The 19,477-nt window shown below is 37.6% G+C and overlaps 1 protein-coding gene across 1 annotated transcript in view; it reads right to left on the bottom strand.

Annotated features, from left to right (window-relative positions):
- The window catches only part of LOC117292393 (nuclear distribution protein nudE-like 1), a 29,657-nt gene that overhangs the window by 7,436 nt on the left and 2,744 nt on the right, over nucleotides 1–19,477 (bottom strand). Inside the window, exons 2-8 of the mRNA XM_033774421.1 lie at nucleotides 13,278–13,431; nucleotides 11,510–11,658; nucleotides 8,068–8,113; nucleotides 6,543–6,633; nucleotides 4,493–4,642; nucleotides 918–1,012; nucleotides 33–115 (exon numbers count right to left, since the gene is read on the bottom strand). Coding sequence (XP_033630312.1) covers nucleotides 33–115; nucleotides 918–1,012; nucleotides 4,493–4,642; nucleotides 6,543–6,633; nucleotides 8,068–8,113; nucleotides 11,510–11,658; nucleotides 13,278–13,431 — 768 coding nt within the window. The remainder of the gene's footprint in view (nucleotides 1–32; nucleotides 116–917; nucleotides 1,013–4,492; nucleotides 4,643–6,542; nucleotides 6,634–8,067; nucleotides 8,114–11,509; nucleotides 11,659–13,277; nucleotides 13,432–19,477) is intronic.

The following is a 19,477-nucleotide window of genomic DNA, read 5'->3' as shown; positions in this document are numbered from 1 at the left end:
TCCAAAAAGCAGAGAGGAGATTTTTAAAATACCTTGGTGAATCAACTGGACTATTTGCTTTCCTCGGTGGATCTCGAACAAAGTTTCTACATGATGCCAATTTGGATTCTAAAGCCTGCAAAGATAAAGTAATGGTTACTTTAAAGTTCAATGGCAAGAGTAACTGAAAAGATGGTGTGTAACATAAACAGTTTGTAATTCCATCAAAGCAATAATGATGTATTGAGAAAGACAAATGTCTTGCTGAGAACCAACGGTTCAGAACCACCCAAACTCATTAGAGATGGTTATTACATGGTGTTACTGCAAACCTTTCCATATCAAGATTGATCTCATTCTACTTGAATTCTGCTCTGATCTACAGGACCAATCAACAACAACCCAAGTTTGGAGTTGATTTGCCAAGTCCTTCAGTTATTGCTCAAATAATGATAAGACATACAGACTTCTAGTTTTGCTATTTCCTTTGTCCCCATATTTGCCATCCTCCATTTTAACTTTGAACAACATTCTTTGTAGAACATGCTCTCTTTAGAATGCATTTTCCAATGAGGTAGCAAATATTAAAACACAAGTACACACAAAAGGGCAAGGCACAAACCAAATGGCCCTTTATTAGGTATCTCTAGCAGGGCAAACTTCATTTTACAAACATCCATGCGAGTGCAACCCCCTCACAACACCTATGTTTGGATGCCATAATCCTGTCACATAAGCTGCCTGTATCAATACCATCACCCACACAAATAAACCACAATTTTTAATCAAATTGAATGATGGTCAAGTAAACTGCCTCTTTCAATAACATTGTCTGGTCAAATAAACTATCCCTGTCAAATTGCCCAAATTCAAGTCAAACAGCTAGTGTTAGTAGAGCAATGAATATTCACAAACAATAATCACAAACAGGAACTTACCCCAACTTTTCTCAGGAGATCTCCAACAAGTTCAAGAGCTGAAATTCTAGCTGTAGAAGTCAGAGGTTTATTGCCTGCATTTCCAATTGCTGCACCTAATTTAATAAGAAAGCATTTTATTGTTATTAGTAACAGAAACAAATCTGTATGGAAGTTAAGGATTATGTGCCAAGCATAAGTTGAACAGCCAAAGAAATGTCCTCTGAACATGTGTAGAAAAATGTTTAACAAATAATAGTGAAAGAAAACTCACAAAGTCTAATGATCTTGTGTTGTTGTTAAAGGTATTTATTAACCCTTTAGCAACATAACGCTTGGAGGTGCCCTGCGTATTACGCCGCATAGCGCCCACACGCGCCCACAAAGTTTGACATGGTGTATTTTAAGTTCTAAACATATAATTAAAACACAGCAAACAGCCGTAGATAGAGCGCGATCTCAAGATGACAACAGTCTAAAAACAGCACAGTGTGGAACGGACCGTTTTCTCTGTGTGGACAGAACGTATAGGGGATGTTTAGTAGGTTATGTACCATGTATCACATGCGCATGTACACAGTAATGGCAGTATTCCACTTGTTTTGCGACAACATTACTTGTGTTTTTACACACAGAATAGTGACTTGAATGGATTTTACAAAAGGTTTTAGGTACAGACGGTATCTGTGTGTAGCACATCACTTTTGTAGTTTTGGTTTCCTGTCAGACGACAGTACAGTTTGAGAAAACTTGGGTGCTCAACTTTTCACGTAAATAAACCTTCACTCCATACGCAAACAATGTTTTCAAATTTTTGTAAAGCTTGAATTTAAAACAAACCTGTGAAAATCATTCCAAAAAAAACTTCATCCTCTACAAAATAAACTCAACTTTCCATGTTGTTTTGCTTAGATTAAGTCCTTCTGATTTCAAGATAAAAGATTCTTGACCTTTGACCTGCCTTTTTTCCATTAAAGTGTTCCTAACAACCTAAACCTGTGGTGCGTTCCACTCACGCAAATGAATCGCAACTGTCGCGCAAACGCTGTTCGTCTTTGGAATGATTGGTGCGCATTACGCGATGTAAATATGGCGACGCCCTAAAATGAAGATGGCGCGCACCATATGTTTGTGACAAAGAAATAATACCGTATGCTTGTCCGCCATTTTAAAAACCACTCGCCAACACAGTTGCCAACGTTCGACAACGGTGGCGACAAACAACTCGTTCTGCTTGAAATTGTTGGCGAACGTGCGCAACTGTTGGCAACGTTTGCGCGAGTGGAACGCACCCCTGGTCTTTATCTGATAAAAAACTCAAGGAAACGTATAACCAGAAATAAAGGTCAACATGTGGTAATAACAATTGCCTAACTTTAAATGCGCAACAGGTTTATAAACTGGAAAGAATTTGTGTAGTTCTTGAGATATGGCCTCACTTCCGGTTGACCCGGAAGTAAGGGTCAGTGTTAAAGGAACACGTTGCCTTGGATCGGACGAGTTGGTCTATTAAAAGCGTTTGAAACCGTTTTTTTTTTATGAAATGCATATGGTTAGAAAGATGTTTTAAAAGTAGAATATAATGATCCACACAAGTATCACTCAAAATTGCACGGTTTTCCTTTTACGTCGCGAACTATCACGGTCAGTCATTTATGGGAGTCAAAATTTTGACTCCCATAAATAGCCGACCGTGTTAGTCGACAGGGTAAAAAGAAAACCTAGCAATTTCGAGGCATATTTGTGTCGATCATTGTATTCTACTTTTCAATATCTTTCTAACCATATACATTTTACAACAAACGGTTACAGAACACTTTTCAAAGACCAACTCGACCGAACCAAGGCAACGTGTTCCTTTAAGCTTGGGCGGTTCCAGAAATTTGGGACTCGGTTCCGGTTCTGAAAAAAAAACTCAGTTCTGAGACATACTCGGCTCCAATTCAATATAAAACAAAGACGCATGTCCCGAGCTCACACTCACACAATTGAGCCGATCTATTTTAACTGAAAAAAAAAAACCCAAGTCAATCAGACATCGGTCCCGAGCTCACACACACACAATTGGAGCCGATCTATTTTAATCGAAAATACCAAAATACCCACCCCAAGTCATTCAGACATTGTGCCACCGAGCGCCTATTCTCCCTGCATAAACAAGTCTTGAGTACATAACCCTGCATGAAACAGCCAACCCACATAGTACATGCAGTGTGCCGACTGTGTATGTGTACTGCATGGGGCAAGTTTTTATGAATATGGATATACCGGCAGCCAATCACAGCGTACTGACTGTTTGGACCTTGGACTCTGTATATCTCTGCATGCTGTATGTGTAGGACGGGAGTGCATTGTACATGTATATGCAGCCACGTGTGATGTCTACTCAATGTGTTCTTGAGATATGGTCCCACTTCCGGTTGACCCAAAAGTAGAGGTCATCATGGGGTCACGGTAATCAAAGTTTAATCTTCAATGCCAAGGGTCTACAACTGAAAAGAAACTAAAAATTGGCTGTGTAGTTTTTGAGATATGGTCCCACTTCCGGTTGATCTGGAAGTAAAAGGTCAACATGGGGTCACGGTTAACCAACCCTAATCACCAATGCCCAAGAAGTCTATAAAGAAACAACATAACCAATTTAAAGTCACCTGGAAATAGAAGTTTTTTTCTTTCAAACAGTATATGCTTACAAACAATAAAACAATTTTTTTAGTAATTGTTTGTCACAATTTATATGTTTAAAAAATATATAAAGTTGTTTGGGGGGCTGACTCCGCCTACCCCTTTTGTGACGTCAATCGAGGCAGACTTTGCCTGCAATGCGTATAGTAAACACACGTGCAAAGTACATGTACGTCCAAGTCGTGAGTTGGTATATTTCAAAAAGTGTTTTTCTGCATTCAGCAGCAATACACCTGGTCGGCATTGCCGGAAAAAAAAAAAAAAAAAACTTTTTTTCAAACGTACAAACTCACGACTTGGTCCGTACATGTACTTTGCAATTGTGTTTACTCTACGCATTACAGGCAATGTCTGCCTCGATTGACGTCACGAACAGCGCCCTCTCGGGTCGGGGTCTACTCTTAAATTTGTAAATAACATAAGAACTGATTTTTTAAAACCTTAGTTAACTGTTTATTCACATTCCACTCATCAAAACACATATATTAGTGACAAAAGCTTCATTTTGAAAAAATACCACTTCCAGGTGACTTTAAGCCGGCCAGAATAAACAAAAGTATACCAAAACACTGTGAGCCGAAGGCCTGTCTATCCAAGCTTAAATGGTGACATAGGCTAAAGGCGATAACTTAAAACAAGGAATACTACATATATTTAAAGCCAAAAAAAGGTAAAAATTATGACATTTCTTGACCAAAATTAGGTAACTATGAAATTTGATAAATTATATAAAGCACATTGAACATGTATACAAAGGGTTGACCTTGAGTAGCTACTAATCTATTTGGTTCGGTAAAAATCTGGAGTTGTCTGAACCATGTGTTAGACACTCAACAGTTAAGTTCCTTGATGATGACTGCAGCAATGACAAAATTCATTCTCCTTGTGAAGGAATAATCCAGTAAACAAACCTTTTTTCAAGCCTGGTGTGGTGTTAGTTTCTACTTCGTGTAAAACTTTAGGCTTAATTGGAGTTGTGGCCATTTTATTGTTGTCTGGCAAGTCATGCGCGCCCTTCAATGTCATCATTTTTCCTTTTACTTGCAGCTCATGAGCCATATCTGTTGAAAGGAGTAGAAATGTCTGTTTACCTTTGTAAGCCATGGGAAACTATCAATATTGCAACAATTCTAACAATGGCAATGTACAAGAGTAAGAAGACAGAACAGACTCGCAGTGTGCTGCATAGATTTTGACAGGTCGCCGACCGACTGAAAACATGTACAGCCCTGATACTTCGGCTTTTAAGGGGCACGGCAGTTTTGCCTTGACTTTTTGTAAAAATTAAGGGCACCAAGGCAATTTTCAAAAATTTAGAAGGGCATCACGGCAATCATAAAAAGTTGCGAAGGGCACGACGACTATGCTGTACATGATGGTACATCACATGTACCAAGCATGGGGAAAACCACTATCCCAGCATGCACAGACACGTCGAGTCTTAGTCTCAAGGCGTTTAGCGTTGATTCGCGTAATTTTACCACTAGAGGGCGTTTAATCTCACGCTATCGATGTTCGATGTTTCGATTATTTTTTTGTCGCACGCAAAGAACAACGACTAACAGGCCTGAAATCTGCTGTTGTGCCTTACATGCGTGAAATTGGGGTCTATTTCGTTGGGTGAAATTTACACAGACATCGGGACTTTTTGGCTTATTTTCGAACTTTGACAACGTTGAATATAATTTGTTTTCGGGAGGAAGGGCATGGCGGCAATGATGAGAAAAGGGCACGGCAATCATTGCCGTGAAAAATTGGGTTTTTGAAGGGCATTGCAGCAATCGGTAGGGGCAACGACTGCAATTGCCGTCGTTGCCGTCGTGAAGTATCAGGGCTGAATCATGTATGTCAACCACACGTGTGCATGCTGTCGCTGGTTTCCTCGCGTTTCCTTATACTTATACGTGTGTGTTGCTGGTATCCTGCAACGCACTTAAAAACGGAATGTCTTCTGTCTTCATCCAGAGTCGTTCCATGGTGATACAGTGTATAAACGGCATTTAAATGGAAAAAAATCAATTACTTTTTACACAAACAATTTAGTCGACTCCTCAAAGCTGCAATAGAGGTGTTTTTTTTCCTATCGCAGGAAAGTTTAAGTTCTTAATTTTTAACAAGCAATCCAACGTAATTTATAGATAAATTCATAATAATTACGAAAAATTTATAAAAGTTGGCAGCTATGCAATTACATCGTGTATATTATTTTTGACTGTAAGTGTACTGCCTGTTGTGCAAGGGGTCGAACGAACGAACGAACGAACGAACGAACGAACGAACGAACGAACGAACGAACGAACGAACGAACGAACAAACGAACGAACGAACGAACGAACGAACGAACGAACCAACGAACGAACGAACGGACGGACGGACGGACGAACGAACGAACGAACAAACAAACGAACGAACGAACAAACAAACAAACAAATAAACAAAGAAACAATCAAACAAACAAACAAACAAACAAACAAACAAACAAACAAACAAACAAACAAACAAACACCCAAACACATTCGAAGGTATAAATTACACTGTAAAATAACCTCAAGTTCAGCCAAGGTATAGCACGCACTTGTTTTGAACTGACATCTTGAACTTAAACATTCATATTTAGAGAAGGACGTATTTCCCCCATTGGTTGTGCATAAAGATTTTACACGTACAACACGTGTAGTGTATGCAGTTGCACAGTCACGCTCCAGTGCTCATCCATAGAGTGCGATATGTAGCTTCATTTATAGTCTGTAGTCTATAGTTCAAGGCATTTTTAACATACATCCCTTTCGGTTAGTTAGTCTCTTCAACAGTCATCAATAAAATGCTTTGAAAAGGCTTTATTTAATGGATTCTCTTGTTAAAGGTAGTTGACAAAAACTGAATGTCTAGTTATTATTACATTAGTGTTGTTATTATTACAATTATGACTTGATTATGTACATGATATGTACATGAACTTGCCTCTTGCCTCATCCTTCATTCTCTGAACTGTTACTTCCAAGGTTTCTTTATCATCAAGCTCATTTTCAAGAAATGCATTCCTTTCTATGGCCTATACAAACAAATGGAAAGAGAAAAGTCACATACACATAGTATAATGATTACCTCAGTAACAAAATATATAGCCATACCCAAAAATTTTGTAGGACAACAGCCAATCACAGCAAAATATTTGTTTGAATTAAAAGGACATTCTCTGTACCTATTTGTACACTGAAGTGCATCTTTTCAAAACAGAAAAGTAAAGACTTCAGGAAAATACCAAAAAATAGAGGGTCATACACATAACATTTGTGTTACAAGTGTAACTTGTATTTTCTATTTTCCTTTGTGGAAAAATACAAAAACATGAAATGGTTGCACAGGGCTTTTAGTTAGACCCAAGATAAACAAGTAGAAATATTCCAAAGACCTTGTTTCAATTAAATGTGTGATATTATTAATCAAACCTGATTCCTCCCCATTGGGTTTTACAAGGATGCATGCATAATGACCTGTATGTTTACTATTAATGTGAAGAAACCCAAGGAGATGGTTATAGATTTTCGTCGCATCACTGGGGTCCATGACAATAAAATTTAAAGTGTGAATGAGTACAAATATCTTGGACTGTAATTGATTGATAAACTTAACTGGAATAAATATATGCAACTAATTAATTCGGCAAGGCTATGCAACGGATGTTTTTCCTTTAAAAGCTGAAGTAGTTCAATGTTGACAGAACAATTTTAAATTTACTTTATCAATCTGTAATATAAAGAATTGTTACTTTTAATATAGTCAGTGTGTATGTTTCACTTGCAAAGAAAAATAGGGAACGGTTTGAGCGCGTCCATATAAGGGCCCAACGCTCTGTAGGCCTCACCCTGCCAACATATGACGTCTTTTTTGAACGTGCAATATCTAAGGTTCATATGATGTTATCAGATCCAACACACCCCCTTTATAATAAATTTGTTTTGAATAGATCCGGTCTTAGACTTTGTGTTCCCCATACGAACCCTACTCGATACCGGCAATCCTTTGTCCCCAACTCCATTCATTTAATTAACACATCAGTTGTACCTAAATAGGGGGTAATTAACTACTTGCAGGTTTGTACACAGCCGGTTTTCTCATTCACTTGAATACTTTGTAAATTTGCTGGAATTTATTAGGTGGATGTTTTATATATTTCAGGTTTGTATATTTCTGTCCTTTTAATCTGTGTCACGTTGTAATAACTGTTTTTAACAAAAAAAATGATTTATTCTTATGTGCCAGTGGAAAGTTAATTTCTGGATACTTATGATGCATACGTACACTTCAATGTACATACATTGCGTGACCTTACGAGTCTGCATGTGATCTGAATTTGTCATTGGCCAATATATTTTACTGAGAGTTCTCCTATTTCCAAAGATGAGATTGTATGAAAACAAAAAATCCTGATAAATTATTAACAATTTCCTCTGGTAAAAGAACAGTACTGCTAAATTTTACTCACCAGATTTAATCTTGATTCAAAGTCTTCTAATGACGTCACCGTAGTTCTATCACAAAAACACAAATAAATTTGACATTAAATGTTTGTGTTGTGTCCTAGGGTCTCACATAGTTCACAGTTATATTTTGCAATGATTATTATGACCATGATCCATATCCAGATCTGGTTTGGACCCTGAATTTAAGGCAAACTAGGACTAAACTTGGGCAGCTAGTGAAACTTACTTCTTGAGTAGACACATGACAAAGAACTGTCACTACTCAACAAATCGTGACTTATAATTTATTAATCGCACAAAAAAAAAAGTACACTACACATGTGGACGCAATATCAAGTTTTGCAAAAATTAATGTCCTGGATTCATTACTTGGAATGACTGGAATCTTACTTGTTTTAAAGGACACTACTGGTAATTGTCAAAGACCACTCTTCTCACTTGGTGTATCTCAACATATGCACAAAATAACAAACCTGTGAAAATTTGAACTCAATTGGTCGTCGAAGTTGCGAGATAATAACAAAAGAAAAAACACCCTTGTCACATGAACTGTGTGCTTTCAGATGTTTGATTTTGAGACCTCATAATCTAAATCTGAGGTCCCGAAAATGACTTCTTTCTCAACGGTGGACCTCCTATTGCCACTCTTTTGTTTGCACTCTAACTTTTTGGCTCCTTATTAGCTGTTTTGTAGCGGTGTGCAGCGAAACAGCTCTTGTTTTTGTTAAAGTTTTTTTTAGCTGTTTCGTAGCGAAGCGCAGCGAAACAGCTCTTGTTTTTGTTAAAGTTTTTTTAGCTGTTTCGTAGCGAAGCGCAGCGAAACAGCTCTTGTTTTTGTTAAAGTTTTTTTTATTATTATTTTATTTTTTTATATTTTTATTTGTCTGTTTCAGTACTCGCAATTTTTTGCATAGTTCCCAAAGAGCAATTGCAATGAAACTTTCAGGGATTGAAGGTTATGGTGCATTAATGATCCTAAAGCAAGGATGTCATGATGACCTCATCACTGGTCACGTGACGTCATCTTAAAGGTGTTTTTTGTTAAATGTTTGAAAATCTATATCAAATCAGCCAAACGAGACCGTAGGTTTCTGTTTGCGGGATGTGGTAGGGATAAATTAGGTCTTCATTTTGTTTTGTGTGCGTGACCTCACATGACCTCTACTTCCGGTTGAAACCGGCAAAAAACGGAAGTGCCCTGTAACTCAAAAGTGGTAAAAGTTATGAAGTTGCTTTCCAAGAACGTAAGTGTCTAGCAAGGGTGGGCAGTTCAAAAAATATATTGATGACGTCACAAATTGCAACAGCGCCCTCTAGCGGCAGGTTGAAAACTCGTCATAATGGACTTTTTGAAGATGTGTGTGGTGAAGTTTTTTGTAATCACTTCAAATTTTACACACACGTTAACTGTCAGGCAGCCATCATATGTGTGAAGTTTCAGATCAATGACGTCATCGGGGGTCACGTGACGCGGCCTTAAAGGTGCACTTTTTGAACTAATATAACTCCCTAAGTGATTATGCGATCATGTTGAAACTTGGTAAGTTGTTGGATATTGACAAGTTCTTTACAAATGTGAAATGACGTCATGATGACGTCATCAAATGATTTTTTATGATTTTTTCCATTTTTGCACCTTTAAATCATAAAATGCTATCCGAACATGGTATAATCCAAATTATTTTTTTTAATAGGCTGGATTGGTCATAACTACTTTTATGCAAAGAGAATTTCAAATTAAGTGGACAAAAATTGACAATTTTCTTAACGAAACAGCTCTGCATTTGTGCACAAATGCAATCGTGTCTAGTTCATTATTTTTATTTTTTTTATTTGTCTGTTTCAGTACTCGCAATTTTTTGCATAGTTCCCAAAGAGCAATTGCAAAGAAACTTTCAGGGATTGAAGGTTATGGTGCAATAATGATCCTAAAGCAAGGATGTCATGATGACTTCATCACTGGTCACGTGACGTCATCTTAAAGGTGTTTTTTGTTAAATGTTTGAAAATCTATATCAAATCAGCCAAACGAGACCGTAGGTTTCTGTTTGCGGGATGTGGTAGGGATAAATTAGGTCTTCGTTTTGTTTTGTGTGCGTGACCTCACATGACCTCTACTTCCGGTTGAAACCGGCAAAAAACGGAAGTGCCCTGTAACTCAAAAGTGGTAAAAGTTATGAAGTTGCTTTCCAAGGACGTGTCTAGCAAGGGTGGGCAGTTCAAAAAAAATATTGATGACGTCACAAATTGCAACAGCGCCCTCTAGCGGCAGGTTGAAAACTCGTCAAAATGGACTTTTTGAAGATGTGTGTGGTGAAGTTTTTTGTAATCACTTCAAATTTTACACACACGTTAACTGTCAGGCAGCCATCATATGTGTGAAGTTTCAGATCAATGACGTCATCGGGGATCACGTGACGCGGCCTTAAAGGGGCACTTTTTGAAGTCGTATAACTCTCGAAGTAATGACGCGATTTTGTTGAAACTTTGTAGATTGTTAGATATTGGCAGGTTCTCGTGAATTGTGAAATGACGTCATGTTGACGTCATCACAAGATTTTTTATGATTTTTTCTATTTTTGCACCTTTAACACATAAATTGCTATCCGAACATGGTATAATCCAAATTATTTTTTTAAATAGCCTGGATTGGTCATGACTGCTGTAAAAAAATGAATAAATTTCAAATTCAGTTGACAAAATTTAAAATGTCATTAACGAAACAGCTCTGCATTTGTGCACAAATGCAATTATGTCTAGTTGGTTTTGTACTCGTTTTCCAACTGTTGACTCTATTGTCCTCTTTTGTTATAGGTCCCCGGTTTGAATGTGTATACCTACCCTCTCTGTATTTATTTAATTATACAATTCCAATGTGCACCTGCGATGCCAGTCAATCATTCATATATGTTAATATTGTCATTAATACCAGGGATGAGATTCTGAAAAATCGCTGGCCGGACCAGTCAAACAAATTTTGGGTGGTCTGCGAGGTTTTTCACTAGCGAAGATGTACGAAGATGATAAATAGTCTGGTGGGGTATTATAAAACAAATATTGACTGCCATTTTCCCTCGGCTGCGCCTTGGAAAAATAGAACGCTCTGGAGATCACCTCGGGAGTCGTAGTTTTAACCATAGCACTCAAAACAGTCAATATTTGTATACAATTTATCAAAACGTAAAAATAAAAAGGAAAACAAATTTATTGTTTTGCATTTTTTGACAATCTTATCCCCTAATTTCTGCCCTTGATAATGCTTTTTTATCAACAACCTTTTTTATTTGTCCGTGATTTGAGGTGTGGTTGTATAAAAAATATGCCTCAAGAGCGATGTGTTCAGAAGCACAAGGTTATTGTTTAGCATAGGATATGAGATTAAGATTAGACCCCACAGGCAGTGGGTCTCCATGGGCAGTATTTTGAACTTTAAAAAGCACTCACCTTTTTGTCCTTTCTAGATCATCATTATGCTGCTCTAATTCCCGGATATACTTGGAAAGTTCATCACGAATTGCTTTGATTTGTGCTAACTCATCTTGGAGCTCATTTATCTGTCGTAGATATTCGTTTTGTGAATGTTCCAGTTTTTCCTGTTAAGCAAAAAGACTATACGTAAATGGCACCAAAAACACAAGTACGTGGAGAGAATTTTTGAGAAAATAGAATTAGCTGTTGCAAACTGCTTACCAACCAAAAGGACCCTCGCCTGTATAAATGCAAAAAATAGGCAATCATGACAATGGGCTAATGTTTCACCCATATGTAGCAGACTCTTTATGAAAGGCTAAATGTCAATACAACACACACATGTAACACTATTGGGTACATTAAATAGAGGTATAAACCTAAGACTTCACCCAACCCAATGGGTTAAACCCTACCATCTTCAAACCTTGTGGATCATGTGACCCGGCAACGAACTTCTGTGAAAATTTACCCTTATATGTTTTCTCCACAATATCAAAAATTGAGAGATATAATATTTTTGGCTTGCTTTCAAGCTCCACTCAAAGTTGTCCTACTTCACTTTTCCTGTGCAAAGTACATGTACATTTGATACATGTGCAGCCCTGATACTTCACGACGGCAACGACGGCAATTGCCGTCGTTGCCCCTACCGATTGCCGCAATGCCCTTCAAAAAAACAATTTTTCACGGCAATGATTGCCGTGCCCTTTTCTCATCATTGCCGCCGTGCCCTTCGTCCCGAAAACAAATTATATTCAACATTGTCAAAGTTCGAAAATAAGCCAAAAAGTCCCCATGTCTGTGTAAATTTCACGCAACGAAATATACCCCAATTTCACGCACGTAAGGCACAACAGCAGATTTCAGGCCCGTTAGTCGTTGTTCTTTGCGTGCAACAAAAAAAATACTCGAAACATCAAACACTAGAGGGCGTTTCGGAACAGAGCGATAGCGTGAGATTAAACGCCCTCTAGTGGTAAAATTACGCGAACCAACGCTAAACGCCTTGAGAAAAAGACTCGACGTGTCTTTGCATGCTGGGATAGTGGTTTTCCCCATGCTTGGTACATGTGATGCACCATCATGTACAGCATAGGCGTCGCGCACCGCATGCATTTATTCTGTCAACATCGTGTCAAAATGGAGCAGTTACGTGGGAATTTTAGCGTCTCTACGAAAAACTACACAACGTGCATGACCAATAGTAGGATTACGTATGAACAAAAATTATTTATTGTGTATTGTAAGTAGTTGTTCTTTATTTTCTTGAATTAGATGAATGCTTTCTTTTTTTCATTGGGTAACAGTTAGAATTTGGAAGTTAACAGTTAAAATTGGAAGAACTATTTTTTACAGGCAACTCGGAGGTTTTTTTTCAAACTGCCGTCGTGCCCTTCGCAACTTTTTATGATTGCCGTGATGCCCTTCCAAATTTTTGAAAATTGCCTTGGTGCCCTAAATTTTTACAAAAAGTCAAGGCAAAACTGCCGTGCCCCTTAAAAGCCGAAGTATCAGGGCTGCATGTCCAACGTATGTATGTCACGTGATCAAATTCAAGGTCAAAGTAGAGGTCAAAAGGTTATCATACCTAAACATGTTCCCACAAAAGAAATAAAGACATATTTGGAAAGCTTACACAATTTTTGGGTGATTTGACACGGAATGACCCTTTTACACTGTAAACGTTATTAACATTCTTACAAAGCTGAAATGGAACCAATTAAAAAAAAACTATCAATACCTTCAGTGCATCTGTTTCAACCTGTAGTCTTTCCTTGGCAACTGTTAACTCTTTGACCTTGTTTTCTGCAGTTTCCAGTTGCGTTTCTAGCTCCGCTTCTAATTCTTGACTGCTGATTTGAAATTCATCTAATTCTTCTTTAGACTCTTCCCAGCTGAAAATAACACAAAATTGGAATATTAATAAGCTGGCATTGCTCGATGACAGACAGTGATATCAATCATGGAGGAATAAATTAGAAGGAAATCATGCCAGCTTTCTTATCTTAAGCCCAATTAGCACCTTCCCAAGCCTGCACAAAGTCCCATTGGGTCTCCCCAGCACTCACCGGTTTTACGACCGCGCTAATCCCCTTGTGCTGATCTCATCTGCCACTTGCAAATTTTGCACATGTCACTTAATTTACCCTTTTCATTGGAGTTGCTGAACTACCAACAAATAAACAAGGGGCTATCGCATGCGCACTACAGTTTGAGGGGGGTGGTGTATGCGCACTGGGTCGTACAATGAACGGAGAAAAAAAACGACAGTTTCGATGTTTTGATTGTCCAAATCGGCCCACTGGAAGGTGAGTTTTGAACCTTTTAAAATTTTTTTGTATTATAATACCCTCCAAAAAGTGATGTTTTCACAGACGTATTTTGGTGCTTTTCCGAAAGTTTCCCAAGGCCAAATAAAGGTACATTTTGAAGAGGAGATGTTCCTCTTTATTTTGGATCAAATAAAGTGCGTGTGCAATAGTGTGCAACGTAAATTTATACCACTTGAAATGTCTGATTTATTGCTGTGAGTACCCGATTTACGGGCAGACTGAAGCATTCCAAGGCCGGTTGTTACGGCTGGAAAATGTTCTCTTATTAAATGAATTAGGCTCAGGCCAAGTGAGATAGTAAAATATTAATATGAGAACTAGTTTTCATTTTAATTAACACTTTTTAAAAAAGTTTTTACATTTTCCTCCTAGTCCATGGGCACTGTTTGGCCACTTTTGTTAGCTATTTCAAAATCGATGTAAACAATTTTTGTTTGTCTAATTTTTGTATTTCCTTTCTGTTAGCTTTCCTTGGGTAAGGTCTGCTGCACACAAGCTATTTTCCCTTTAGATAATATGTAACATTTGAACAATTACTCATAACACTTTATCCCTTCTTTGAACACAGTCGACAAGTCCTTCCTAGAAATGACGGAGCGGAGTTCATCTTTAGCGAGAGGCTCAATCAAGATCCGCTTGATCAATATTTTAGCAAGCAGAGAGGAGAGGGGCCGGTGGACAGTGATAACGCTCGAGTTTCACAGTATGGCCACAACATGGATTTAATGCAGAATATAAAATTAAAGCTAGCGAGCCATAATAAGTGAAAAGGAAAAGACATTATTTCAATTAATATCCGAAATACTTTATTGTAACATTGTATTCTCAAAGAATCTACTAAGATGACCTTAGGTACATATTTATTGTTACATGCATTGAACATGTGTTCCTCTGTTTTGCTGTCCTTTTATGACAACTTTCCTGTTAGACGAGATTTATTCATAAAAATAACTCTATTTAACGAGATTTATTCATAAAAATAACTCTATTTAATGAAACTCTGGACTTGTTTTTCAGCACATCCTACTCCTTTTATTTCAAACTAAAATAAACACAACAACATAAAGGAGCTTAATTCATAGTCTCAAAAAAACCTCTATGATTAAATAGTGCAAACAAAAAACTTTTTTATTTTTAGGCTTGTATGCATGGATTGGTTGATTGATGAAAACGATAAAGAAATTTTAAATATAAAGCACTCAAATAACCCCTGTAAATTTCTGTTCCAGAATGATATGTAGTCCCTTAGGCACTTTTAATATTAAACTTTATTGCCCTTACAAATAATCTATACAAGCATACAGTCACGCCATCAGTGAACAAATGTAATAATTGGTTGGATAATTGGACATGTAGCACCTCTCACATTAAAACCAGTCTAAGGCTCAATAATGTATTGAGTGCAGTTTCTTTGTAAAATTATTTGCCTTAAAGACACTGGACACATTTGGTAATTGTCAAAGATCAGTCTTCTCACTTGGTCTATCTCAATATATGCACACAAAAAAAAAATGTGAAAATTTGAACTTAACTGGTCGTTGAAGTTGCGAGATAATAATGGAAGATTAAACACCCTTGTCACACGAAGTTGTGTGCTTTTAGATGCTTGATTTCGAGACCTCAAAATCTAATTCTGAGGTATCAAAATCAAATGTTTTAGTGGAATATTACTTCTTTTTCGAAAACGACGTTTATTCAGAGGGAGCCGTTTCTCACAATGTTTTTTTCTATCTATTAGTATATAATCCAGTTTCATAACAAATAACAATTTTTGGCATTGGCGATGGCATCCTCTTGGGTAAACTTCGCTGCTGGACGATCAGAGGCTGTTATAGAAACAAAAACAGAATTAGCTGTTGTACACTGCTTGTGTAAAATTTAAAATATTAGGAAATTGCCTGAAGTAGCCTTATGTTTTGACAATAGCAAAGTCTTTCACAAAAGCTTTAAAAAAGACGAAGCCTTTTGAGGAAGACTCGGCTAGGATCAAACTTGAGACCCTAGACTATTTTTTTAATGTAAAGAAGAAGGTATATAAGTAACTCAATGGGCGTTGGGTAATAGTTCTGTGAAAGATTTGGACAGTCTTTGCTATGGAGAAAACTTCATTATTGGGGGCAGGAATACAAAATCTGTCGAATTTGTTTTTAAATTTTGTTTTTTAAAACGTGCTAGGATATATACTTTTTAGGTTTGTTAAAGAAGTTTTTTTTTGAAGATATCAAATTTTACATGCACTGTGGTACACCTACCATTTTTCCTGTCTTTCTTGACGATGAACAGCAGTACTGAGTAGATTTGGTCTTTCCTTTGGCAACGCTGGAAGTTGTAGGATGTGAATGGGTACTGGGTCCATTTTCAGCACCTATTAATTAAAACAGTGTCATACCTGAATTATAAGCTGAATGGAATTTAAGTCCATGGGGCAATCAAACCTTTAAAAATATGTACTAGGGGTCCCCACATTAATAAGGCTATAATTTACTCAAATAATAATTAATGGAGTTAAAAACAAAACACCATTCAGTTCACACAATTGCAACCACTGGCAGACGACACATCCTTCACTTGTTACACAAAATTTGGCAAGGCATGGCAGCGAACAGTAAAACAGGACAACAGAAACGTTGATACGTTATAACATAACGGCAGGCAATAGCAAAATGGTTTGAAAAATAAAATCCAAAAAACTTGCCTTTTCATTTTCTATTTGGAAGATTTAAATTGTCTCTGAAATGCAGATGAAACATGACAAATAAATAATGTAAAATAATGCAAATATAGTAAGACAAAGGGGAGGCTTAACAACCTACCATTTTCAGCATTGGAGTTTTGTTGTTTGGTAAAGCAACGACCACAAAACCATGAACTGCTGCGAGCTGGAATTCTTCGGCGTCAAAATCCATCGCATTTGTAGTGGCACTGGCAGGCATTCATTGATTTGAATTCGTTTCTGGACGTCCACACATGTAGAAATTTCTTACATTTTCACCAGCCTCAGCCTCGAATTTCCAAATCAAAGCCTTCAAGATCATTTTGATCAAATTCCTCCTCTGAAAAATAGCTAAAATCGCTAAATTCTGAACCATAAACAAAATCATTCTGTTCGTGAGCGTCCATTTTGTACAGTGATTGTTAAGGCCTAGTTATAGTCGGTCCCGCGATGGTCAGGCGTTGGAAATCTTGATGCACAATCATAAAAAGACACCGTTTTTAAGGCCTCAGTCTTAGGATTGCGTGCAAGATTTCCGTCGTGCGACCGACTATAAACCGGCCTTTAAACGGATTCCGGCCACAGCAACGCAAATGATGACGAATTTCAGTACCCACAATGCTTTGCGATTGGCTGGATGATTGTGTTAATCGGATTAGGGCTTGCTGGGGATTGATTACTGAGCAATTATCACCCGCTCGCTTTATGACTTTGGCAGAGGAGATAAACCTTTGATGTTAAGGTTGTTGTACATGTATCAATTAAAGGGTGGCTGCAGTTTTTTTTTATTCATTTAAACGATTAAACATGACTTTTTAAACCTTAAATATTTTTTTATATTTTTTTATTAAATGCGCAAGTATTTTAAAAATGGTTTTCAAGAGATTAGGGGAACCACCCCGCCCCTAAAAGGGATCCTTCGTTTGCATAAACGTGACGTCATGTCGGTAACCCGAGCCGTCGGGCCCCCTGGCTGTGTGCATATAGAGACGTGTGCACTGTGTGGCCTGGTACCTAGGTGCGTGTAGTTAGGGACCAGACTCTTTTTGCCGACGATAATGTTTGAATTCCCGACGTGACGTCGATGGTAGGGGGGCGGTAACAATCCACAAAAGGGGGGGCATGACTTATTCCCTAACTACTCATACAGGTGTATGTCGGGAATAAACAAAACACATTTTATTGATGTTCAATACATATCATAAATAAATGACAGCAAAATTCACTGTTTTATTTGAATTCACTACGGCATCCCTTTAAACATAAATAAAAGCACCATTCCCTTAAAAACCAAAAACTCAGCCTTAAAATTGTCCTTAGTTTGGTTGCTGCAAACTAAAAAGTTATGGTACCGTTTGTATCTAGAGCAAATTGTTGCTCATGACACGAGTCCTACTCACTGTGAATGAAGATGTGACTTGTAATATGATTTGCCTTACAAGCTGCAGCTCATTAGTCTTCAAGTCTTTGGAGAAAAAAAAAGGGAAAACCACTTACAATATTTTCAAGAGAGTCGCGTAAATCCCAACTCATTTCTAAAAAAACTACAGCCAGTAATATTTTAAGGGAAGTTTTTTGCCATCATTATCTTCTCCACATGTAATTAGTTTCATGTAAGTCTGTGGACATTTGTGTTTTGTCTCGTACGTAAGTACGTAAGTACCGGTACCCAAACTCTTTAATGTACATTTCTTTCAACCAATTTAATTGACTATACTGACACCAATGAGCAAGTTCGATCAGGGTACAATCGTCGACTAGTGGTTAGTTCGAGACGTACGAAGCGCATGCGCGCTGAAATAAAAGTGAGAACGACTCTAGCTGTTTTCTAGCGACCGTATGTGAAAAAGATGACCGTGAACCATAGAAATGATAGAGCTATGCCGTGAACACATAAAAAGTCGATACTTTAAGAATAACTGGTCCTCTCTGCCTGCAGCACACTGTGATATGACAAATTACTATTGGTAACCAATGATGCGACCAACCTAGACCAGCCTTGAGTGGATGGTCACAAATAGTCAACTAGACTGGTCCAACTATCGTTGACTATAGTGCTGGGTGAATAGTGAAATTTGGTATTCGGTTAACGCGGGCCAACTATCAGAAATTAATTGGATATTCAAATATTTGTTCCCGTCGCTAGAGGGCGCTGTTCATTTGTGAATGAGATCTTATGGGCGGATTGATATTAGTTTTAGACAGTGTCACTTGTTTCATTCATAAAAATAACCGGATCTAATTTAAAGATGGCGATTTGCTTTTTCTTTTGATCGTGATTGACTGTACATGAAGGAAAACTTTTGTTATCTGTGAACAAATTACGTCAGAAGTGTCATTGTTTTAACTCTTCATGGAGTGAGCATAGCTAAATACTTAATTTATGCTGTTTTATGCTGTCTTAATAGAAGTTTCATTTCATAAGGATCCAGACAAAACATTCCTATCAGTTGTCGCCCCGAGGATCGCAGGTAATAGGAATATCCGGTTACTTGGTTGTAATAACAGGACTATCCGGTTTATAAATAGGTATTCGCACCCCCTTGCGGATATCCGGTTAAGAAAAAGAAAAAAAGGCATACGAGGTTACGGATATATTCATAGTGTCCCTCACTATATTCTCAACGAGTTCACAGCTAACAAATATATTCATTTAAGAAATTATTTCCGAAAATATGTCGAAGTTCTGCACTGGCAATGTGATCATCGTGTACCAATTGATAGTGTGAGCCCAAGTGCGCATGGCTTTGAGTACAGTGCATTATCTTGCCGCTATTCGCCGTCAACTGGGTAGGTGCCGTTAATGTGCTTCAACTCCTCCAATATACATTTTAAAATCCAGGAGGCATAAAACTGTAAAATATTCCAGCTCAAATAGAATTTTTATTAGTTTCA

The sequence above is a fragment of the Asterias rubens genome, chromosome 7 (genome assembly GCF_902459465.1).
Source record: "Asterias rubens chromosome 7, eAstRub1.3, whole genome shotgun sequence".
NCBI lineage: Eukaryota > Metazoa > Echinodermata > Asteroidea > Forcipulatida > Asteriidae > Asterias > Asterias rubens.
The sequence above is the reverse complement of the archived record's forward strand: the minus strand, read 5'-3'. Positions and strand labels throughout refer to the sequence as shown.